A 25991-nucleotide genomic window follows, 5' to 3' on the forward strand; every position below is an offset into this window, starting at 1 on the left:
TAGATACAATCTCACAGGTATAAAGGCTACAGTTCCGTGTACTCTCAGATTTTATTTATTTCAGGGCAAAATTATTTAAATTATAGTTTTTTTTTTTTTTTAAAAACTGTCAATTGTGCCAGGGGTGGTGTCGCACGCTTGTAATCCCCGCGCTTGGGAGGCAGAGACAGGAGGATCACGCAGGTTCGAAGCCAGCCGCGCTGGCTTAAGAGACCCTGTTTAAAAAAAAAAAATAGTTCTGGGAGTGTAGCCTGGAGGTTGAAGGGCTTCCAGGAACCCAGTACCCAAAAAAAACCCTGCCAATTGTATTACACTCATCCTTGGGAACTCCTACACATGTGTGTTAGATCTTCTCTGCCTATTTGCTCTCTTGAATTTTTTCATTAATTATTTTTCCAGCACTTTGCAATTTTCATGTCTTCTATTTATTTAAACAGATTACTCATTATGTCTTTTCATTATCGTTTTTCTTCTAGTTTAATTTCCAAAATAATGTTTTTCATTTCTAAACTTTGTGTTTCACTTCTGTTTTTTTATTTTTATTTTTATTTGAAAACAGGGTCTCTTAAGCCAGCGAGGTTGGCTTCGAACCTGTGCGATCCTTCTGTCTCTGCCTCCCAAGCGCGGGGATTACAAGCGTGTGCCACCACGCCCGGCTCCACTTCTGTTTAAAAATTGTTTTATTCACTAATCACCTAATTTTTGAACTGCACAATTCTAACTTATTTTTCTTGAATTGCTCCTATGGTTTTATTTTAGGTCATTTAAAAATGTTGGTAGAGGCTGGGGAAGTGATTCAATGGTAGTGTTTGTCTAGCATGAGTAGGGCCCTGGGTGCAGTCCCCAGCACGGCAAAGTAAGTAAAATGAAGTGAAATTAAAATGTTATATTTCAGTTTTCATCTATTTTATAGGCACATCTTTTATTTTTATAGGGACGTTATTATGCTGTTTATTGTTTTTATTTCTTATAAATAATTCTATATGGGAATTGACCATAGGGTTTTTTAAATAGCACTCAATAGTAAGAGAAACAAGTTTTCCTGATTTTTAGGAGAGCTGTGGATCAAGACAGCATTACTAGTCTCAGTTCTCAAAATCTCTGTCTTCACAGTGATAGGTGATATATCCTCACCCATCTCTCCCCCTTTTGATCTAGACCTTTTTCTTCCTTCATCCCAGTGTCCTCTCCGTGCTCAATTTGGATGGAATTTCTAGTTCTTTCTCCTCAGTGCTCCCCAGTACCATCAAACCCACGTCTTTGTTGTCTTGTCCACTCACGGGAGCCCGGAAGGCCATTCCTAGCTCTGCTGTTGCTCTGAGCTTTGCAGGGAGCACTGGAGAGCAGTCTGGGTTTCTGGCCACTTTGCGCACTCACAGATCTCTCTGCCTTCCCTCTGAAGTTGCTGGCTTGTTCCCATCTGCTTTATCTTGGAGTCAGTTCAGGTACCTTGTCACTTAGTACTGTTCTGTATATGATTCCCTTGTGTTTCTGTTTTGCTGTATTATGGTTCTGTTTATAGAGGGGGATTCAGAAACATTACTACCATGTCCCCTCAAAGGGGAGTTAAAATTAATTTTGTTGCATATTTGAAGGTTAACAATTATTTTGTTAAAAATTATTTTGCTAACAAATTATCAAATTATGCTTATAGTTTTGCGATTTGATAGCATCCTAATGCTTAGATATGTGGTAAGGCAACAATGTAGACTATAACTGAAAATACCATGTCTGTTGTACTACTAAGAAGCTTTACTATAAAATTTTAGAAAAATAGCAATTAAGGTTTGCAAAATAATTTTATGAATGTCCTATCAAAATTTTATTTGTCATCGAAAACTAGGAAACTAATAGTTACCCATGTTAGTTACTATGGCAACCAGGAGAGGTTAGTGCGTTGTGGAGAAGGTGACGTCACTTTGCCCTTACTTTTCTACAACGACAGGCATGAGTTCACTAGAAGCTTACTCCGGTTGTTTACACCTGCAGGAAAGTTTTCTGTTGTCGCCCTTTGTTTACAGTTGAATTCAGTGAATGTTGATGAGCATGTACCAATTGCTAAAACCCAGAATAGTCACTGGACATACAATAACGGGCAAGGTAGAGTCTCTGCTCTCCTAGAGCTTATAATTCAAGCTCAAAGGCAAACAAGCCAGGACTACGCAGAGTGACGATTGCTATAATATATAGAAGAACCAGCTATTATAGGAGGCGCTGCTTCACACAGGCTGAAGAAAACGGTTCCTTAGTTGGTAGCTGAGAATGTGTAGGGATTCCCAGGCTGAGAGGAAGGCAGCCAAACAGACATGTGCAAAGACACGGAGTGGGTGCAAGCAGCATCGGAGGGCGTGGCACCTGCAGGACCAGTGCAAACCAGTGTTCTCAACACTGGCTAAAGTTCATCCTCTCCAAAGGAGCTTTCAGAAGTTTCTACAGGTCCCACCCAGACTTAATGAATCACAGTTTCAAGGAACAGTCCCAGGGTTCTGATGATTAGCTCATATGGGAGCCATTGTGCTAGGGTAGAGGGGGCTGGAGCAGCAAGACAAAAAGGAAGGGCTAGAGAAGTAATCCAGGGGTACAGCAGGAGGGACTTGTAAACCAGTTTTGGAGTTTGAATTTTATGCCAAGGGCAGAGAACACTGTGGGAGCATTTAGGGGTATGGAGATGAGATAACCAAATTAATTCATAAAGATCACCAGGTTAGTAAGACATAGCTCCTGCTTTTACAGGGGCCACAGTCTAGTTTATAAGGTCAACATCTGTGAAGTTCAGTTAAAAAAATTAAAATGGAAGTAATAATACCTGCCTTGCATAGTTATTATGAGGTTTAACTGCGATGATTTATATGAAGTATGTGTTATACAATTGGGACTTCAAAGAAGTTAATTTCTATTATTTAAGAAAGTTATAAAGCCAAATAATTGCTGAAAATTATAAACATCCCTATACAACCTCATAGGAAATGGGGATTTCTTTTCAAACATCTGTTTTCGGAATCCTCTGACAAAACTTTGGCTTTTCCAGTGGCCAAACACCGGGACATTCTTATCTCACTCCCTACACTTCCATACTCTTTGTTTCAGGGTCAAATCTTTATGCTGGTAACTTCTAAACCTATATTTCCAGCCTGCTTCTCTTTTCAAACTCCTAGACATCTCCACTTAAATGTCTGTGGCTACATCATTAAAATTAGGTATTTTCATACCGAATACCACCCTTCTTCACCCTAAGAAGAGAAAAGAACACCCTGACTTTATAACATAGGTACAACTAAGTCAACCCAAAAACATTGGAATCATCAATGAATCCTTCTACTCCAGGTTCCCTCCTCCAAACTATCATTACCTCTCATCTGAACTCTGGCTTCTTCCCACATTCTTGCCCCTTTGCTAACACCAACTCAGCATCCATATCCTGAGAGATATCCTAGGGTACAAATGATAAGAATTCTTTCTCCCTGAAGGGGAGGGAAAAGACTGAGATTCATTCATGGAAATGCTATCATCAACTGTGTGTACAAATGTGAATATACAAGCATCAATCTCAATACTCTGTATTGGGAAGAGGAAAAATGGGGAGGCGGGGCAGGGCCCACCAAGTGCTGTGTGCATGTATGTCACTGTAAACATGATTTATACTGTGATGTGAGACTATAATGTAGTAATAAAATTATATGATTAAAAAGTATCCTTTCCCTATAGTTAAACCTCTTTGGTGGCTTTCATATGCCCCCTACCACGCCTTAGAAGAGCCCTGAGATCTCAAGTCTTAAGTCTCATTTTTGCCCAAGCTCCCGTTCTTATGTTTCAACAATTCTGAACTAGAAAAAAGCCACCTTCTTTGCTTTCATGCTCAAATCTATGTTATGTGATGATTCATCCCTTAGGCTTTAGCTGCAGGTATTCTCTCTAAGAGGTATTCACTGAATCTTCACACGAACTGAAATTCACTTTGATGTAGTATCTTTATTTTCTCTTCCTCCCCAAGTGCTGTTCATTGTGTTTGTAATTGCTTAATACCCCCTTCCCACCAGTTGTTGATGGCAAAAGAGTGCGTATGGTGATCTACGTTACTCATGAATTCTTGCTAAATTTTATTTGTAACCCCCAAAGCAATATACAAAGTATTCCCATGAACATCCTTGAATCAGCACAGAAAGGTGAAAACGCTTGAATTGTCTGAGCAGATATTCCTTGCTGAGCTCAGACAGGCAATGCTTTGCCTTCGTGTTTCAGCCTCAGCTGGGAATAAGAGCCCATTTTCAGTCTACATAGAGTCGCTTTTTCCACATTTCTGTGCTTCTTATTTCATGCTTAAAGTGGAGTAGTACTGAAGTGCTGCCTGGCTGCGCTTCAGTTTTCAGTGCTAGGGATTGAAACAGGACTTCCGAGACGCAAGGCAAGCACTCTACCACCCACCACACCCCTGACTTCCGCCTAGTGGGGTGTGTGTGTGTGTGTGTGTGTGTGTGTGTGTGTGTGTGCGTGCGCGCGTGTTTCTGAGGATTTAACTCAAAGGCATTCTACCTCTGAGCTACAACCCCAGCCCTATTTTATTCTTTTATAAAAACAGGGTCTCACTAGGTTGATGGGAGTCTTGCTGCTTGCTGAGGCTGTCCTCAAACTTGAAATCTTTCTGTCTCAGCCTTCCAAGTACTGGGTTTACAAGCAATCGCCAGCACGCCTGGCTCTGCCCAATGTTCCTAAGGGCAAGAAAGCTTCGATGCACCTTACAGAGAGAATACACGTGTTAGACAAGCTTCATTGCGTGAGTTAGAGTGCTGTAGGCCATGAGTTCAATGCTAATGAACTCAGAACATCTAAGGAATAAGATGTCTTCAAACAGGACCACACAAATCAAGGTTATATATTGATCAGATGATGAAACTAGCAAGCTGAGGAATGTAAGAACCCAAATGATGTTTCCCCTAAGAGCAGTAATTCATTATTGACACACCCAGTGTTTGCAGTGACTTTATAAAACGAAGCAACTGTAAGTACTAAGAATCAGCTTTATATTATATTAACTTTCATGTACTCATTAGCTTTCACAGTGCCTGGCACATAATAGTCATTCAAATTTTGTCAGCCAGGTATGGTGGCATATGCTTGTAATCCCAGTACGAGGGAGGCTGAAACAGGAGGATCACAGGTTCAAGCACAGCCTCAGCAAGTATGGAAACTCTCAGAAACATAGTGAGACCCTGTTTCAAAATAATAAAATAGGAATGGGGTGTAGCTAAGAGGTAAAATCCTCAATACCAAAAACAAACAAAGAAACAAACCCAAATTTTGTGGGTTTGTTTGGTATATATTTTATATATATTCATGTTATGTATGTACATATATTCTTTATACATAAATACATAGAAATTATGTATATTATAGAATAAATAAATTTGTTTTTATCCCAAAAGTATACTTCACAACTTTGTTACTTTTATATTGTCTAAGTATATAGGTTATTTCTGACCCCTCCTTTATTTTTATCTAGGATGCAGGGGAAATGGTTCGTTCCTTTGTTGGTGGTTTGGAACTTGTTGTTAATTTACTGAAGTCGGATAACAAAGAAGTTTTGGCCAGCATCTGTGCTGCTATTACCAATATCGCAAAAGATCAGGAGAATTTAGCTGTTATTACAGATCATGGCGTTGTTCCTTTATTGTCCAAGCTGGCAAATACAGTAAGTAACACAGCTTTTAATTTTATATGTGTATTGTCAGATCGTGATGTAGGAACTTGAAGTCTAGAGTCCTGAACTCAAGTTTAATAGTAATTGCTTGTGAAGTATGAGATGTTCCTCAACTCATTTCACTCTATATGCAAAAGTATATTTTAAGCCATAAAACGTTAATATAAAAGATCCTAGGGAACTGAGGCTGACTTTTTTTTTCCTCTGGCAAGTAAAGTGGTGGCAAATAGAAGTGCTACTATGTAAGTGTTAACTATCGTCTTCACCACCACCATTTTTCTTCTTAAGATAGTTGGTAGTGCCAACAATAAAAGTTGAATTGTGCTCCCTCCCCTTAACAAGTTTTGGTTGGTGGTATTTCTGAGCTGGAAAGCTTTGGCAATTACTATATTGTTTACCTAGAGTTCTGCCAGATAGACTTGAGAGACAATGACTTCACCGTGACCAGAGAAGTGTTTGCACATAGCTTGGACTACCCCTTGACAGGAAATTTGCAGAGCAGAAATTCAAATATTGGAAGAATATTTGGTGTAGAAGACTGAGTTCCTAAGAGGGTTTGTCAGGTTACTAAGCACACCAAACTGTTGCCTGAGTGAAGATAATAGTACAAATAATGAACAGAAACGCACCCGATTCTGTCCTATTTTAACTGTGCAAGGTAATTACATAATAATGAATACTGAAAGAAAAAAGAAAGAGCCAGGATATGTCATTGTATTGCTTCACTGACTTCTTCCTGTTGTGGACCAAGGCATATTACCAAGATGTAGAGTTCTTAGGGTGAAGAAACAGAATGAATCCACTTATCTTGGTTAATTGAAATATTTCTTCAAGAATATTAAATATTGTATAAATATGTTAATTACTGAACAACTTGCTGATTTGTAGCTTTTTCGTTATGAGTACACTTACTCAAAAGGAAATTAAGCCTTGAGCAAATGACCAGTGTCAGATACCTTTCTCACCTTTACGGGCACTGATTACATCCTGTTCATTAAAAAAAATTCTGAATTAAATGTTGGTCCATTGGCAACCCACCGAAATGCAAGTTCCTGCAAGACACTACCCAAGCAGCCAGCTAGTGCACCTGTCTAGATCATTGGCATCTGCTTGATAGTATGCAGGAGTACACAAACATGGTATCAGAGAGCCCTTGCAAGGCACACCCGTCTATTAACTTTTCTTCATGCAGAATAACGATAGGTTGAGACGTCATCTTGCAGAGGCAATCTCACGCTGCTGTATGTGGGGCAGAAACAGAGTGGCCTTTGGTGAGCACAGGGCAGTGGCCCCGTTGGTGCGTTACCTGAAATCGAATGACACCAATGTGCATCGAGCGACAGCACAAGCCTTGTACCAACTCTCAGAAGATGCTGATAACTGTATCACCATGCATGAGAATGGCGCAGTAAAGGTAAAGTTGGGCAAGTCTGTGGTGTAGTCCAAGTCTTATAAATGTGGGCTGCTAAGAAACTTAAGAATCATTAAGGTACTAACAGGGATGCCTGCGCACACAGAACTCCCTCCTTTGGGGGTCATAGCCATATCTGAGCCCCATGTTATGCTGGTTTAGGCCGCAGAGATGTTGCATGGAAATAGAATTTCTCTAACTCATATAAATGTTCTTAGTCAAATAAGCAATCATTCCATAATTTAAGTTAAATAAAATGCACAACACAAGAACAGTATTAATTAGTATTAATTTATAAGTATTAATAAATCTATTTGATATATGTTTCTTAGTACATAAATAATAAATGATAAGTATGCCCATAGGCACCAATTAAACAGTGGAGAAAAATGGCTGAAACAGTCCTAGACTAAGGCTTGACAATAGTAGCCATGACAACAAAGCATCACTTCAAAGATATATGTTTTAAGACTGTGTGTCATATTTTCTTTGACTTTAGCTAATTATATAGTTAGAAAAACTTCTGTACATAGGATTTAATATATCTACACATTAGAAGTCAACTGGAATATTTAAAGGTAATAAATATAAAAATACTTAGGGTATATGAATAGCTTACATGTACTAGAAAAACTAAAATGTTAGCTTCTTAGCCAGCCACGATGACACACACTTGTACTCCCAGTACTTGGGAGGCTGAGTCAGGAGGACAGGGACAGCCTTGGCAATGTAGTAAGACTCTCAGTAACCCAGTGAGACCCTGTTTTCAAAACAAAAAAATAAAAAAGGGCTGAGGGTATAGCTCAGAGGTAAAATGTTCTCTCTCTCTCTCTCTCTCTCTCTCTCTCTCTCTCTCTCTCTCTCTCACACACACACACACACACACACACACACACACACACACACACTGCATACACATTGGAGTTTTTCTATAGTTTGTTTCCTTGATAATATAATTTATAATAATATATAACTGATTATTATCTTAATTTGGAACTAATGACAACCAGGTGCATTTACATTTTAAAATGTATACCCAAATTTGATCTTTTAGACAAGAGTTAAAATCTCTAGTTAATCATATCTAGTCAAATCTAGACATGCCACATATGAAACATCTTGGAAAAATAATACTATCTTGGCAATTATTTTATCTTTCAAACCTACTGTAGTTGAAAGATATATTAATTTTTTCTGAAATTAAGCTCTATTTTCATTAAAATGCATTGGTCTTTTCATTATAAGTCTGTTTTTGTGGCCCAAATTGGTCTTACATGCTCTGTTAAGCAAAATCTGGCATAAAAAGCACCTTATGAACTAAGTAACAATTCCTAAAACTAAATTATAAGCATATACTAGGATGTTAACTTCATGTTGATAAAGAATAATAAAAATGTTTTCACTTGTATATGATTACGTTGTCCCACCATTTCAAAAAGGAAGAAATTTCTAATTTAACATTATTTACTGCTATTGAGCAAGATTACACAATCTAAAGTGTTTTCACATTTCGTCAGTTTACATGGCTGTGTTTCAGTCGACATCTCGGTGCCAGGTGTCTATGCAGCTTCCGATGATTTCTTCTAATGCAAATCAATAGAAAATCCAAAATCACATATGAATTGTATCCTACCATGTGAAGCATGAAACTGCTCCCCACCCCACAGCTTAATGAGTTAGGAAGAGAAGGCAGTTAGTTTGAAGAGGGTGGAGACCAAGAAGAGGAAGCAAAGAAAATCACGTTTGTTTTGGTTGGAGCTTTTCCTGGGTCGTCTGCGGGTATCTTGGGGGACTTTCTTTCACATGTTTGCAATGCCTAATAGCCTCTTAATTTTGCTGGTGGATAACTATAAATAAAGCACAGGTCCTTTACTGGTGGTCCATTTGCCCCTCTCTAGGAAAACATTTGTAGTGTCATTTCCCTACTGCAGCGGCAAAGTCCACAGACTATTTCAGTGACCAAGGCTCCTCAGCACGCATTCTAGGGCTGGCTCCCTTGTCCTATGACTTCCTCCACAGCAACAGCTGACACCGAGCACTGCGTCCATCTCAGTTCAGCGAAGGAGCAGGAGTCAGTGGCTGGGACTGAAGGAAGGAGCTGTTCACTCTAATGGCCCACACTTTAGGTGTAGAGCGATGCTGACCAAGGGAAAGGTCATGTGAGCCACATACATAATACTAATTAAACTTCCTTATAGTCAAAGGTAAAAAGAAATAGTGAAGTTAGTTTTAGTAAAATACTTTATTTAGCTCAATTCATCCAAAATATGATTTTAACGTATTAATTTAAAATTACTAATATTTTACTTTTTTGAGGGTACCAAATCTTCAAGATCCAATATGTGTTATGTAGTGCACCTGTTGAACTGGCCACTTTGCAAGTGCTCACCTAGGGACTCATGGTTTCCTCTCCAGAAGTGCAAGCCCTGAGGCTGGGGTGGGGTAGGGGCGGTTAGAAGCAGCAGCTGAGAAGTCTGAAGCCAGGAAGCAGGGTGGCTAAGGTGGGGCTGGCAGCACTTAGAGAAGCCTGGGAAATGTCTACAGTTTTATGTAGGGGCACACACACCAGGGAGAAGAGCTGAAAGTACACTTGGGGTGATTAACAGGCTAACTGGAGATACAGAAGCCAAAGGAAGAGTAGGTTTCTAAAGGTTGTGTGGAAACACTGCCAAGAGGTGGTGACAAGGATTTTTTGATTTGCTTATGTTAAAAGATAATACTTTAGAGCGCGGTGTGGTGGTGCATGCTTGTAATCCCAGCATTCAGGACACTAAGGATCGTGGTTCACAGACAGCTTCAGCTACTTAGTGAGGCCCTTCACAACTCAGACTCTGTTTTAAAAATAAATAAATAAATAACTCCAGTGAGAATATAGCAAATCGTTTTGATATATCTCTTAGAATTCTCATATTTTCAATGTAATGATGCAAATTTCTGGCTGATAATTTTGAGCAGTTCTGTGTAAAAATTACAGAAAGAACAGAAGTGCATTATTCCTATCCCACTGTATTTGCCAGGGCAGGGAAGTGGTTGGTTCATTTACAAGAGCTTCTTTCCGGTAAGACTCTGACAAAGGATTATCCTTTTTTCCTTTTCTTTCTTTTCCTTCCTTCCTTCCTTTCTTTCTTTCTTTCTTTCTTTCTTTCTTTCTTTCTTTCTTTCTTTCTTTCTTTCCTTTTTTTGTGGTATCGGGGATGGAACCCAGGAGCATTATACCTCTGAGCTACACTCCCAGCCCTATTTTTTAGTCTTTTTATTTTAACTTTAAAAATCCTCATGACTTTATTAAAGGAAAACTGACATACATACGCATATGTAAGCCATATAATTTGATAAGTTTGTGCACACACATATACTCTCACACATGGTTCATTACCAATCCAAGATAATGGTCCCTCAGTGTCTCCTGATACCCTTATAATCCGCCTCTCCTTCCCTCTTTACCCTGTGGCAACTGTTGATCTGTTTTCTGTCAATTTAGCTTATTTTTCAGTTTCTAGAACTTAATATGAATAGGTACATACAGAATGTCCTTGCTTTTTTGTTTGGCTTCGTCTACTCAGCTTAATTATTTTTATATTTATCCATGTTCTAAAAAGTAAAATATTTTACTTTTTATTGCTGATTAGTATTCTGTCATATGCATGTATCACAATATATTTATCTTTTCCCGCATGAAATTTAATACTGGTATGAATAGTCATGTACAAATCTGTGTGGACATATGTTCTCTCTAGTCTTAAACATCTAGGAGTAAGTGACTTGTTCATATAGTAGACATATAAACTTTTTAAGACATTTTCAAACTGTTTTCCAAAGTGGCTGTGTCATTTTACATTCCAATTAGTGGTATACAAAAACCTCCAAGTCAATACTTGGGTACAGCCAGCCCTTTTTATTTATTTATTTATTTTTTAACATTGTCATTATTGATATTTATTGGTTTTTGAGGATCAGTTCACAGACACTTCACTTTGTGCACACATAACTCATGTACCGAAAATCTAAAAAGCCTCATACTGTGATTCCTTTTCAGTTACTCCAGTGAATTTCCAGCTTCCAATTTGGAGGCAAATTTTCCCAAAGGAGGTATCAAGTGCCATATTTTAAAATGCTCAGAAGCTGTTAAGTCTCACCAATTTACAATTTATATCATATACACTACATATGCAAATTTCCAATTTTTCGCAGCACATAAAGAAAATTATTAAGAAAACTGGACTACCACGACCAAAGATGTTTCAGAGTACACGTAACTCTGACAGGGAGATGACCAGGGAGTGGTTTTCTTGAGGAAGCAATTCTACTAAAAAGTAACATGGAGACAGAACTTAAAATACTCAAGACATTAAATGCGTGGCTGCGACTCCAGATTCCCACTCAGTGTGCTTTGTTTTGTGGGATATAAAACTAACCCCCGCCTGTGGAATGCTAGGCTGACACCAAAGACAGTCGAAGCCGCCCACAATCCAATAGCCCACTACTTTCTGGTTGTACCAAAAAATACGACAACCAGCAGATGGTTTCACCTCTAAAAAAAATCATTTACACTTAAAAAATGGGATGAAGTGGGATTCCCTCCTCCTCCTCCTCCTCCTCTCCCTCCTCCTCCTCCTCCTCCTCTTCCCCCTCCTCCCCCTCCTCCCCCTCCTCCTCCTCCTCCTCTCCTCCCCTCCTCCTCCTCCTCCTCCCCCTCCTCCTCCCCCTCCCCCTCCTCCTCCTCCTCCTCCTCATCCACCTCTTCGACACCAAAGACAGTCAAAGCCGCCCACAATCCAATAGCCCACTATTTTCTGGTTGTACCAAAAAATACGACAACCAGCAGATGGTTTCACCTCTAAAAAAAATCATTTACACTTAAAAAATGGGATGAAGTGGGATTCCCTCCTCCTCCTCCTCCTCCTCCTCTTCCTCCTCCTCCTCTTCCCCCTCCTCCACCTCCTCCCCCTCCTCTTCCTCCTCCTCCTCCCCCTCCTCCTCCCCCTCCTCCACCTCCTCCTCCTCCTCTCCTCCTCCTCCTCCTCCTCCCCCTCCCCCTCCTCCTCCTCCTCCTCCTCCTCATCCACCTCTTCGACACCAAAGACAGTCGAAGCCGCCCACAATCCAATAGCCCACTATTTTCTGGTTGTACCAAAAAATACGACAACCAGCAGATGGTTTCACCTCTAAAAAAAATCATTTACACTTAAAAAATGGGATGAAGTGGGATTCCCTCCTCCTCCTCCTCCTCCTACTCCTCCTCTTCCTCCTCCTCCTCCTCTTCCTCCTCTTCCCCCTCCTCCACCTCCTCCCCCTCCTCTTCCTCCTCCCCCTCCTCCCCCTCCTCCCCCTCCCCCTCCTCCTCCTCCCCCTCCCCCTCCTCCTCCTCCTCCTCTCCTCCTCTCCTCCTCTCCTCCTCCTCCTCCTCATCCACCTCTTCCTCCTCCTCCTCCTCTCCTCCCCCTCCTCCTCCTCCTCCTCCTCCTCTCCTCCTCTCCTCCTCCCCCTCCCCCTCCCCCTCCTCCCCCTCCCCCTCCTCCTCCTCCTCCTCTCCTCCTCTCCTCCTCTCCTCCTCCTCCTCCTCATCCACCTCTTCCTCCTCCTCCTCCTCTCCTCCCCCTCCTCCTCCTCCTCCTCATCCACCTCTTCCTCCTCCTCCTCCTCCTCTCCTCCTCCTCCTCCTCCTCCTCTCCTCCTCCTCCTCCTCCCCCTCCCCCTCCTCCTCCTCCCCCTCCCCCTCCTCCTCCTCCCCCTCCCCCTCCTCCTCCTCTCCTCCTCTCCTCCTCCTCCTCCTCCTCCTCTCCTCCCCCTCCTCTCCTCCTCTCCTCCTCCTCCTCCCCCTCCTCCCCCCCCTCCTCCTCCTCCTCCTCCTCCTCCTCCTCCTCCTCCTCCTCCTCCTCCTCTGTGGTTCTGGGGTTCCTGGAAGCCCTTCTACGTCCGGGCTACACTCCCAGACCTATTTTATATTTTTATTTGGAAACAGGGTCTCCTAAGCCAGCGCGGCTGACTACGAACCTGCGCGATGCTCCTGTCTCCGCCTCCCAAGTGCAGGGATGACAAGCGCGCCCACCACGCCCGGCCGCCCTCCTTCTTAAAAATGTTTCTAAGTGCCACTAAAAAACGTGCGTTTACAAAATAGCTGATAAAAATACGAGCAGGGACCCAGGGAGCCCCGGCGACCCGCGGTGGGATTAATCCGCGGCTTCTTCCTCTTGGGCTTCGTGGGAAGCCGGACGCTCCTCGCTTTCCTCTCCCCGCTTTCTGCAGCAGGTCTTCTTTAGTTTCTTCATTAGCCACTCGGCTTGTTTTGCCTTCACCCCCTCTTCTCTATGGTTTGCACTTTTTTGTCCAAAGATTTATCCTTTCCCGCCGCCTTCCTGGGCTTCCACTCTGGCAGGAGCAGGCTTGGCGGACAACCGCTGACCTTCTGGGCTCCCCCTGGCCGCCCGGGCAGAGCAGGCCTCGCCTTGGGCGTCCTGGCCACGGCCCCGGGGCCCTTCCGAAGCTGCGCTGCCTGGCCGCAGCCCTTTTTATTTTAGACGTTCTATTAGGTCTGTAGTAGTATCTCATGATTTCAATTGCAGATTTCTAATAAGCCGTCACCAATCTATATGAAGTATAAAAACTTAACACTTACACAGTATGTATTTAAGTAATGATGAATTCTTTTAGCTTCTTTTTGATATGTTTTTAAGAGATTTATTTTTCCTTTTGAAAAAATACTTTTCCTGGGTATTAAATTTTGTGTTGACGTTCAGAATGACAGACACACTGTTCCATGCTGTTCTCACCGTGTTTTCGAGATGAAATCTCCTAACCCTTGTTTCCGCTCATCTGTCTATCGTATCTTTCTCTTTGCTGTTAAGATCTCATCGTTTCCTCTGGTTTGAACAGTTTGCTTATGGTAACCTTTGTGCGTTTGTGTGATTTTCTTCATGTATTTTGTACTTGAGGTTTGTTGAGCTTCTCCAATCTTGCAAAAAAATTTAAAAAACTAGCCATTATTCCTCCAAATATTTTTATTGTCCCTCTCTCTTTCTACTATCTTTAGAAACTAAAATAAAATTCATATATATTTGGCTACTTATGTTTCCTGCATCTTCGAGGCTCTGCTTATTTTTTAATTTTAGTCTTTTTTAATCTGTGTGTTTCAATTTAGGATGTATCTATTTTCATATAAGGTTCATTTATTTTCTGTAATATTTAGCTTGCCTCATTCTATACAGTGTGCTTTATATCTACAGTACTATAGTTTTTATCTCTTGAACTTTGATTTGGGTCACCTTTGTGTGTGTGTGTGTGTGTGTGTGTGTGTGGTACTATGAATGGAACCCAGAGGCTTTCTACCTCTGGTCTATATTCCTAGACCTATTGTATATTATATTTGAAAACAGGGTCTCACTAAGTTCCGGAGAGCCTCACTACGTAGCTGAAGCTGGCTTCGAACCTGTGTGATCCTCCTGTCTCAGCCTCCCAAGTGCTGGGATTATAAGCTGTGCGCCACCACGCCCGGCTTCACCTTTCATGTGTCAATGTAACATGTTTCATCTTAGCTTCACACAAATATCCTTCATGCACAATCCAGTTCTAAGTGTCTTTTTTCTGAATTGCATTTCTGGGCTCTTGATTGTTCTCACTCTGAGTCTCTGGATCCTAGACTATCCCACTCAACATGCTGAGTGCTGGCTTTTATTTTTTTTTAAAGTATACCTATATATATTCTTGACTTTGACCTAGCATTCTGTTACATTACTTTGAGATAGTTTGATTCTTTCAGGCCTTGATTTTATTCTTCATTAGCAGGACGAGAATAGGGCTAATTTGTTCCCACCACTGAATCAAGACCCTTCTGGCTTCTCCACCTGACACGCATTTTGTTGCCTTCTGCTCCAAGTGGTGGGCCCAGGCGTTCTTCCTTTCTCTGTTGAATTTCAGTGATTGTTTCATGCAATCTCTTTAGGTGGTTTGCTTCCTGTCTGAAGTACTTTCTTCTCAGCTGCTGACTGGTCCTGGTGCTGGAGAGTGGAGACGTCTGCTGACATGCGGGCGCTCTCTGCTCAGCTCTCTTCCCTCTGGCAGTGTGACTTGAAGACTCTCCTATCACCTTCCCAGGTCTCAGCTCCATCTGCTCAAGTCAAGGAGACTGGCAGCTTGGTCTGATCTCTCCCTCCCTGCCATGGCTTGTAAAGTCTTTCTAGGTGGTGAACTTTCTCCAAGAAGTAGGCCAGGATGATCTTAGAGCTTACCTTTTTTGTTTTTCTTCTCTTGAAATCACTGTCCTTTGTTATCCGATGTCCGATATCTTGAAAATTATTGTTTTACATATCTTTTATACTTTTAAATTATTTCAGACAGAAAAGTAAACCCAGGACCTGTTGTTCTATCTTGGCATTAAGCACAAGCCTTATTTTCTTTTTGTTTCCTTTCATATTAATGCATGGAAACTTGGAACCAAACAGGTAAAGGGGAATTTTCCATTTTAAACACAGTGTGTACGTGAGGAAACTACTGCCCATGAAAGTGAAGTATCTAAACCTTTATGAGCAATGCATGGCATGAGACATAAACCACTGCGGTGCTCGCTTCAGTGCGTCTGCATTAGATGACTGGATTGCAAACTGTCTCAAGGACCCTTGGGCTCCCTGGCAAACATGAGAGGCCAGTGCTCAGGGCAAGCAAGACAGCATGCAGGGGCAATTCAAGCAGTGGGGCTTTCCACTTGATATATTAGAACTGTGTATGTGATCTTATTTCAAAGTGCTCTTTGCTGCTTCACAAAGAATTGGAAAGTATTTCATGAGTTTATTAAACCAATTAGCCATTTTTAATATTTAGTTAGCACTTTCCTTCTTTATGATAGAAAGTTTTACAATCTTTTCAGCAGAAATTAAAATTTGAGTCTCAGTTATTTGGGTTCTTACAAGTTTAATTCATATGAAACTCTGATCTAAGAGAACAACTCTTCAGAAGCTTCTTTCGTGCCTTGTAAGTTTACTCTGGTGCATTCCAGGCTATGCCTTTGCGTGTGAGCTGAGCTAGTGGTCTTCTAAAATATCTAGGGAGCACTTGGGGGAAAGCTTGTGCCCAGGAGGGTCTGAAATAACAGAATACCTGCTTCTTCACCTGCACAAGGCAGCTGTCTCCACTATAATATATCCACTTTGTTTTTGCAAAGTTTAATCCAACCATCACCACAACCCATCCTGAGCCAAATAAATTCCTCTCCCTTTCTTGAGAGCTAGAGGTGAGAAGAGATGAGTTAGAGCGAGACAGGTGTAGCAAGGTGCTGGCTTTCTAGTTTCTGATTCTAGTTTATTTTTGAAGTTGAACTACAGTCCCACCTATAGAATATCATGAGACCTCCACCATTTCCTTTTTGTAAATTAGGATTCATTTGCTAGCTTCTACTTAAATTGGCTTGGGATAATATTTATTATTTTAAACTAGAATCTTACCCAATCCACCTCCTATTATCCAAGTCTACTATAAGGAGTGAGGCAACCAAACTGATTGACTGGCGTAACGTATGTATGTGTCACTGGAGAGCAGTCAAGGTGGTGGAATGGTGTGTGACTTCTAAACAATACCCTCTCAGAAATCCAAGAAGTTGTGATCTAAGGTCCGGCCATCATTTACAGACGCAGGGGACATTAAGGCATAATCTCATGGGGGAAAAAAGTACACTTCTTGTATATTAAATAGTTAAAAACAAACAAAAATGGCTGGAGTGAGGCTCAGTGGTAGACCACTTGTCTAGCATGCCCAAGTTTCTGGGTTCCATCCCCAGCATCATAAATAGGTACATAGATAAATAAATAAATAAATAAATAAATAAATAAATAAATAAATAAAAAAAATGGTTTGTGATACAAAATAAATAAACTGAATTACTTTCCCTTTTAGTCTATTATCAATCTATTTGAAGATCTTACTTGGCATCTACTTTAGTTTAGTCTATTTGGACATGTTCTATGTTTTTATACAATCTTTTTATATTATTTATTTGTTTTTTGTGGTACTGTGGATCTAGCCCAGGACTTTATGAAACTGCTAGATTTACCACTGAGCTACCTGCCTGGACCCTACAGAATCTTTTAAGAAATATTTTTATGTTCTTTTAATTTCTCATCTAACGAGATAATTGTCATGGTTGCATATAGTATGCCCCCTGAGGAGCTCATGGATTAGTGCTCAGGGTTGATATAGTTAAGTCATGAGGGTCATACTCTCATGAAGGTTTAGTGGATTTATCTGGGTGGTAACGTATGCAGGTAGGGCGTGGCCAGAGGAGGTGGGTCCCTGGGGGTGCATCCTTGGGGATTATATATTCTTCCTCCCCCCTGCATAGTCCCTCTCTCTCTCCCTCTCTGTCTCTCCCTCTCTCTCTCTCCCCTGTCTCCCTCTCTCTCTCTTTCCTTCTCTCTCTCTCTCTCTCCCTGCCTCCATGCCCTGAGATCCAGGGTCCCTGTCTTCACGTGGACTGAACCCCAAAATCTCTAAGGAAACTGTAGCAAATAAATCGTCCTTCTCCAAGTTGTATGGATGGACACATCTTATAGATTATACCAGAAAGAATACCGACTAACATAGTAATCCTGAAAATGCTAGAATACCAATACCTACGTATGAAAAGGGACATTTTTACCTCACTCCCTTCCCAGATATTAGCTGAAAATTTACTGAAATCACAGGAAACTATGCATTGCTATTTGGGAAAGACTGAAAAATGTGTGCTCACGCCGGGCGTGGCGGTGCACGCTTGTAATCCCCGCGCCTGGGAGGCAGAGACAGGAGGATCGCACAGGTTCGAAGCCAGCCACGCGCGCTGGCTTAGGAGCCCCGGTTTCCAAATAAAAATGTAAAAATAGGTCCAGGAGTGTAGCCTGGAGGTAGAAGGGTTTCCAGGAACCCCAGTACCACCAAAATAAATTCTTGAGCACATTCTGTGCTCAAGAATGACCATATTTGCTTAGTGCCAGTGTAGAAAGTATCTCCATCTTCACCAGGTAACTTTTCTTCAAAGTAATAAATAAGTATATAGTACGAAGATTCTCAACATAGACACAACCTAACCTTCAATTCATCACTTGCTAAATTCAGGAGAAAGCAGGCCCAAGGTTTTCATAATCCTCTTCAGTTAATAAGAAGAACTTGGTCAAAAGCAAGTATATGGGCGAAATAATTAGCAAGTTTGTTGAAAAGTATGAAGAAAACAGATGGAGATGGGATGAAGACTACTGGAGGCTGAGGCTGGCTGCAAGCCTGCAGTCCTTCTGTTTCAGCCTCCCATGTACTGAGAGTACAAGGATATGCTGCTGCTCCCAGCTCGGTGCTTGTCTCTAGCCAATACTTATGATAATGGATGATATCTATTTTATAAAATGCGCAGTGCAGGACAGTCGATTTTACAAAGAACAGCAGCAATCAATCACAGAGTGTTTATCACTGGGCCAGGTGCTTTACTCCTTGTTTCATTAGCCTTCACAGTGGCCTTATGACACAGGTGTCTCTGTCTCCATTTCAAAAGTTGGTAAGCTTTAGCTCAGCAGTCTAATTGGCGCATCCAAGACCCGTGGCTGCAATGTAAGATCCACCAGGATTCAGTAGACCGCAGGCAACAGCTAGAACTCCAGTCAGCTTAGGCACCCACCAAAGAGCATTCTCATGAGCCAGAAAACAGCAGAGCCCTAAGAAAGTACTGGAACAAGGACACTCAAAAGCCTTGCACCTCTCATTTCCCCACCCCTCTTAGCTATTTTATTTTGTTTTCTGAAAAGTTGGCTTTCTCTGTTTCCACACAATTTTTCCCACTGCTTCTCCATCGCCAAGGAGGCCACTTTTTTTTCCCATTTACAATTTACAAGGAAGGGGATCTGATTGGTCCGTTTAGAAAAAATACCCATCCAGTAAACTGTGTACAAGGAGGCAGTGTGCTACTCTACAGAAGGACTTTCGGAGTTTGGGGTGGGGGAGAGGGTGAGCAGACACATGGAGTGCATGCCTCCTGAGCTAGGAAGCTGTGCTGCAGGGCAGCACTACCGTGAGGAACCAGGAGGTGAATTTCTAACTGACTGGCAGGAAAAATTGATAGGTCAGTTGGCATTCACTCTGTTTTGTCATGCTGTTATTTAGGGAGTCTTCTATATTTTTCCCAGAATTTATTGCAAGTATTTTAAAGATGAAAAGAGGGCATTTTACATAATATTGAAATTCTAAAATGTTCTGCTCTATTTATTAAAGTGAAAAATTCTAACATGCTAGCTTTTGCTAATATTATTTATTATTACTTTATTTTTACATGCTAGCTTTTGCTAATATTATTTATTATTACTTTATTTTTAAAGGAGCTCTTGCATAAGGAAAGCTTTGTAAATTAAATGTATGTAAATTGTAAAATGTGTAAGGCAATTATTTATAATTTTTATTGAAGATACTCCAGACTTAGCTATTGCCAGCTGCAGGTAGGACTTAGCAGTCTGAAATTTAAACAAGGTAACAGTTGGTTCTTTTTCTTTTTTTTCCCCTCTTTTTGTCAAATTTCTTGTGACTGTATGAAGTATACTATTATATTGTCAGCCTGTGTTTAAGAAAATATACTCCTTCACCATTTTAAATGTATGCAAAACAGCATTCATTTTATGTACATATAAACCTGGGAAGCATTCATACGTTGGCTTGGGGATTTAAAATTTGTCAAATTACAGATACTCCTTTTTATATCTGTCACTGTTGGGTCCACACTTTAGGCTGAAACTGCAGGGTTTATCTGGCACTCACATATGCCAGTGCTTCCCCTGCTTTAAATTAGCTGCTACCTAATGCTTAGGAAAGCACGGTATAGAGAAAACAATAATAATTCAAATCACTGTCAGGATGCAAAGCCTGCCTGGATTTAGGGCCATTGAAGAACCAAACGTTTACCCATCAAATCACATTAAGAATTTCACAGTTGAACACCCCTCATTTTTAATTTGTGTTTAGCTTAGAGGAAACAAAAGAAAAGATTGTTTTAAAAGTAATTTCTATTTGAGTTTCATAAAGGACATATCAGGAATGAGTTTCTCTTTCCTTGGTTGAGTGAAGCCTTGATTCTGACTTCTGAGCATTGTATTTGTAGAGATTCCTACTTAAATAAGTTTTTTCTAGAATCACTGCCAACTAAGAAAATGATTCAGGGTTGAAAAATACTGGAGACCATAAAAATACAATTTTTAATGGGAGACTTATTCTTTTCTTTAACATCATCATGTTATCAAAATTATAATTTTTATCACAAATAAAAGCAAATAACAGTGCCAGGCAGCTTATCTTGTCTGAATTATAGAGCCCGGGATTCCACATATTTAAGTAGATTTGGATATCAAGGCATAAGATTGGCACATCTGTCTTTTATTCTCAAAAAAAAAAAAAAAAGATACTTTCCTGCTAAGCTGCAGGTCCCTTGGTGCTGTTTAATAAAAGCTGTGCCCCACAGCTTTCTTTTGGTGATAAGTAATCCGTTTCAATGAAATTGCAGAAAGACTCACTTTCTAAACAAGAGAGACTGTTTGGAAGGGTCAAAAAGGCACAAAGAGTATGGTCAAGTATGCACTGTTCCTTTTAGTGGAAAAGACTGCTGCTGGTTCCATTTGCCAAATTCAATCAGGGTGCCAAAAAGTCGAGGAATCTGGCAGAAGCTCTAGAGAGCAGCTCCATCTTTCATCTACATTTCGTTTCTGTATTTATCTTGCTTTAGAAAATGTTGGGAATGTCTTTTCCTTCCGACTTGGCCCTTTCACTAAACCACAGAAACACACCGGCAGCTTCTCGTAATTGTTTGGTTACTAAGTGCAGTCAGCCTTTAAGCTTAAAGAAATATATTCCCTCCATTGGAAATTTATGAAACATACCAACAACTGTTTATTTTCATTTTCTAAAACCTGTCCCAAGACCAAAAAATAAAATAAAATCCGTTTTATTAATTGGCAGCTATCTGACTCAATATACAAAGGCAGGCGAGGAGGCCAGCTCATTATTTTTGGCCTACAGTTGACCCAAAATAGTTTCCTCACCTAAGATGCTATTCACAGATGCTAAGCATAAGAATTACTACTAATAATAATGGCATTCCAGACTTCATGAATAAGTAGTTCTTGGCACTTAGAAAATATCTTCTGTTTTTCCCTTGAACAGAGCAATCCTGTTATATACAAGAAGCAAACAGTACTGGAGTTAGCACAGTGGACACTTTAATGTACCAAAAATATGCATGCATTAGCAGTCCCTCTAAGACTCCTTTTTGCGCTTTCTTCAGGATCAGTTAGCTTTTGTTGTTTAAAAAGAAACACACAAAACTCTTAGGTGTTTAGGATCTGTGTTCTCTGTAGTCTCAGCCCACTGCTGTGGTTTAAGATGTCTGTTTCTGAAATGTCTTTGGACACAAATTTAAAAGTACAGGTGCTAAACAAGGTTCCATTTGAAAGATCAAACTAATTCTAGCTTATGTAAATTTAAACCCAGATAATCATATGTGGGGCTGTGAAGTGATCACACACAAAGGCTTGTCCGTATGGGCTAAAGCGTATGGGCTAAAGTGTCTCAGTTTATAATAAGTCATTCTCTTACATATTTGTTTACCTGAGAGTAAAAGTAAGGAAAATATTTCTAACGTTTATGTTATCATTCTTCACAATTCACGCTTAAATTATTTTGAATCTTCAAGGGGAAAATAGCTAGAAAAGCACCCTTTTTGTTTTATTTATAGCAATGAAACCAAATGCTCAGTTTGTACTTATCCCTCTGTGTATTGGAAGAATTAAGTTGAAATCTGTGCACTAGCTATTGCAAATGCTATTATTTTTCACTAGACTATAATTTTCTGATTGTGGGGAATCTGATCAAATTTCTGTAAAAACAAATTTCTAAGGTATTTTTTTCTGAACGATCACTTGCCAATGAAACTACATGCCAGGATATCAACTCAGCGCTTTTCATTCCCTTTTTCATGCAGAGAAGAAAAATAAAAAAAATTTACTTCTTCGAAAATCACTGCCTTTGCCAACGAGGGGTGGGAACATTCATCTAAGGGGTGTGTGTGGTGAGATGCTCGGAGTGCCACCAGTAGAACGCTGCAGGCCCAGAGCCCAGGATAGGGATATGGGCATCCTTGCTATTACTGTACTAATGTGACTAAGAGGCAGAAAATAGGCTGACTTATTTTAAGGTAAAATTGTGTTGTCCCTCTGATTGAATATGCCTTTTTTACACAAAAACCTGCCATTAGTTATGCTTGTGTAAGTCCCAGAAATCCTCATAGTGGGAAGTATGAGATCTGGAAGAACTATTCTAGAGACTAACTTAACCAGTGTATTAGTCCAGTTCCTATGGCCATAACAAAATCCCGGAGACGGGGTAATTTGTGAAGAAAAGAGGTTTGTTCATAGTTTTAGAAACCAAAAGTCCAAGATGAGATGGCCCATTGACTCTGCATGGTCACTACATGTAACATGGCCTTGTAGAGCATGTGAGAGGGAGAAATGACATGGTGACACCGAGAACCAGAGTTCAGAGTACGTCATCTTGACTCTGTGTGTGTGGTGCTGGGGACGGAACTGTGGTGTGTTGTACCTCTGAGCTATACTCCCAGCCCTATTTTGTTTTTTATTTTTGAAACGTGTTCTCACTAAGTTACCGAGGCTGGGCTCTAACCTGCAATCCTTCTGTCTCAGTCCTTCTGTCTCTAAGTCCTGGGATTATAGGCATACGCCACCACACCTGGCTAGCCTTACATTTGTACAACAGCCCTCTTGCAAGAATTAACTGGGGTCCCAAGAAAACTAACCACATGATCCCTTCTGAGGGTAGTACCCAATGACCTCTTATTAGATCCCCTTTCAGAAGGTCTAAGCACTTCTTATCATTGCCAGTAGAGGTCACTGCTTCTAGCACAGGAATTCTGGGGGGGGGGGGATCACATCTGAATCATAGCAAGCAACATCTGGTCCCAGTATTTTCTGAAAAACCAGGTAAGTCTTCATTAGCTTGATTCACTTAGCTACACCCTTTAAGTTTGATGTTTATTTAATCAGTACTCCATGTTTCAACACCATTTCGTTTTACTCTAATAACAATTTGATTAATAAGTGATTATTATTATTTGGTTTGAGGGTTTTTTTGGTGGAACTGGGGTTTCTGGAAACCCTTCTACCTCTGGGCTACACTCCTAGACACCTATTTTTTATATTTTTATTTGGAAACAGGGTTTCTTAAGCCAGCGAGGCTGGCTTTGAACCTGCGTGATCCTCCTGTCTCCGCCTCCCAAGTGCAGGAATTACAAGCGTACACCACCATGCATGGCTAATAAGTGATCATTAACCAATACTTTTAAGTTATTAACCAAGTGGTAATTATTATCATTAATTAAATAAAAAACACTAATACAGCTTAATTATATTTTTCATTTTCCTTAAAATCAAAATAAAGAATAAAAAATGGGGCAGGGGGTGTAGCTCGGAGGTCAAATGCCCCTGGGTTCCATCCCCATGCCCACACACACACAAAAAAATCCTTAAAGAGTTGTGTTCTATCATTAAAAAAGAGATAGTGCTATAGTTTAGATCTTAAATGTTTCCCAAAGACCTGTGTATTAAAGGCTTGGTTACCAGTTCAAAGTTGTTGAAGGTGGTAAGAACTTTGAGAGCTGGACCCTAGTCGGAGGACTCTGGGCCTTTGGGAAGACGAGATTGGGACCCAGTCTCTTCCTTTTCCTCTCTTTCACTTTCTAGTAGTGAGGTGAGAGGTTTTGCTTGGCCACACTCTTCTCTGATGTACTGCCTTAGCCACAGCAAAGAGCTTCTCAATCATGGACTAAAGCCACTGAACTGTGAGCCGAGATAAACCTTTTCTCCTAATAAGCTGATTGTCTCAGGTATGTGTTTTAGTAATGTGAACCCGATCATTACAGATAGAAAACCATAGAGACAAAGACACTAAAACCTGAAGATAAAGACTGCCAAACGCTGCCATAGGCCATTTTTTTTTTTTGAAGATTAAGAACATCAGAATTTTCAGATGTACTTTTGACAGAATATAACAATAGCTTATATGCAAATTTAGATGGGTTCTGAAAGAAAACAATTTTAGATGGCATAGATATAGATGTCTTTACATATAAGTGTGATGTAAGTAGATGTTCCCAAATTATCTCACTGATCAAATTTAGAAAACTGATTAATCTGAGGAAAAAATGTACCAACAACTGAATGAGAAAGAGTGTGGGGAAGGCGCGCGCACACGTGTGTGTGTGTGTGTGTGTGTGTGTGTGTGTGTGTGTGTGTGTGTGGTCTCAGATGAGCCTGGATTTGAGTCCTGGCTGCAGCTGCAGCTGCAAGTCCCCCTGACTTCTCTGGGCTCTTTGTCCTCCCATCACTTCTATAAAGAGGTTAATATGTTCCTCGGAGAGTTGCAGGGAGAAAGAGCATCTTCCTTACTGTACAGAGTGTTCTTGGACTTATTTGGAGCTGAAGAAAGGGATGCGAGAGAGGTTTCTAAGCTGCCTCTCCTCACCCCTGACCTCTCCATATTCGAATCCTGTTCCTGTATGTTGACTCATCTCAGACAGCAGGTGCTGAGTCTTTGGTCTCTGACTTGCAGTTCTGGGTTTCAGGAGCAGACCTTGGTGCTCACAGTGCCGTAGGGGAGGGTCCCATGTCCTCGGAGGATGCGATGCCCTTCCCAGAGCCCACTGGTAGGACGCTGCCATCTGAGAGAGTGACTGTGTTCTCTGTCACTTGGCTGAAATGCACTTACAAATATGGGTGTGCTGGTGAAGCAGCCTTGTTCCTCCTACGTTACACACGGGCCTATATTTCCCTTTTAAGATACAGGGTCCTTAGGTGTTTCCTGGGACCAAGGTGGACCACATGTAAGCTCAGAGTACATCCTAGGGTTGGTGGCGGTATAGAGCTGAAAATATAGGCTAGTTCTGGTTTATATCTGGACCTGTGGAAAATATTTAATCTGCTGAAACCCCAGTTCTTGGGACATATTTTCAGAGACCCTATGGCTCAGATATGTCTTCATGTAGAATTTGGGTGGTTGGGAAATAAGGACATAGATAATTAAGTGAGAGAATTATAGGGGGAACTGGCTTGTATCTAGCCTTATCAAAGCCTTCTCTGTAAGCAAATATTCATTAATCTAGCCCTTGCACTTTTTTAAACACTAACATTGCATCTCTTTGTTTTCAACAAAACCTTGTATGTTCTGACCCCTGTCTACCCCTCTGTCATTATCTTGTGCCTCTCTCTCCTTCGTCCCTTGTAGCAGGGCCTGCTGGATGTCCACAAACACCATCCTCCTCTCTCTTTAATGATAGCACATGGAATCCAGCCACAGAGGACATTTCCCAGCCTCTCTTTGAATCTTGGTGTGTATGACTTGGTGTGTGACTAAGTTTTTATGAATGAAATGTATAACTAAGTTATGTGTGCTATTTATGCTTCTTGCCTGCATAAGGGATGCATGTATCTTCATGGATTACATTTCTAGTCCTGAACCCCATGGGGAAGCTTTGGATTCAGAGATCAGCTAATGAATTGGAGATGGCAGAACGATGCTACAATGCTGGACCACTTGCCCATGGACTTTTATTCAAGTTGAGCAACCCTTATCTGAAACGCTTAGGACCACAGGTGTTTTCGATTGTTTTTGTCAGATATTTTAATATTGGTATATACAAATGAGAGGCCCTTAGGATGGGACCCATTTTCTTTTATGTTTCACGTACACTTTATACACATGGCCTGAAGGTACTTTTATATAACATGTATATGTGTAAGTGTGCTTGCATTTTGACTGTGACCTATCCTATGAGTTAGGTGTGAAATTTTCTACTTGTGGTGATCAGTGCTCAAAAAGTTCCAAATT

At 40.8% G+C, this 25991-nt stretch overlaps 1 protein-coding gene across 2 annotated transcripts in view; it reads left to right on the plus strand.

The window, feature by feature from the left end:
* ODAD2 (outer dynein arm docking complex subunit 2) overlaps nucleotides 1–25991 on the plus strand; it is a gene marked incomplete at its 3' end in the record, with an annotated part of 154683 nt that overhangs the window by 110887 nt on the left and 17805 nt on the right. For both annotated transcript variants that reach the window (XM_080717060.1, XM_080717061.1), the window contains 2 exons: nucleotides 5498–5686; nucleotides 6888–7109. In XM_080717060.1, coding sequence (XP_080573186.1) covers nucleotides 5498–5686; nucleotides 6888–7109 — 411 coding nt within the window. The remainder of the gene's footprint in view (nucleotides 1–5497; nucleotides 5687–6887; nucleotides 7110–25991) is intronic.

Source organism: Muscardinus avellanarius, assembly GCF_963383645.1.
Source record: "Muscardinus avellanarius genome assembly, chromosome: 20".
NCBI classification, from domain to species: Eukaryota; Metazoa; Chordata; class Mammalia; order Rodentia; family Gliridae; genus Muscardinus; species Muscardinus avellanarius.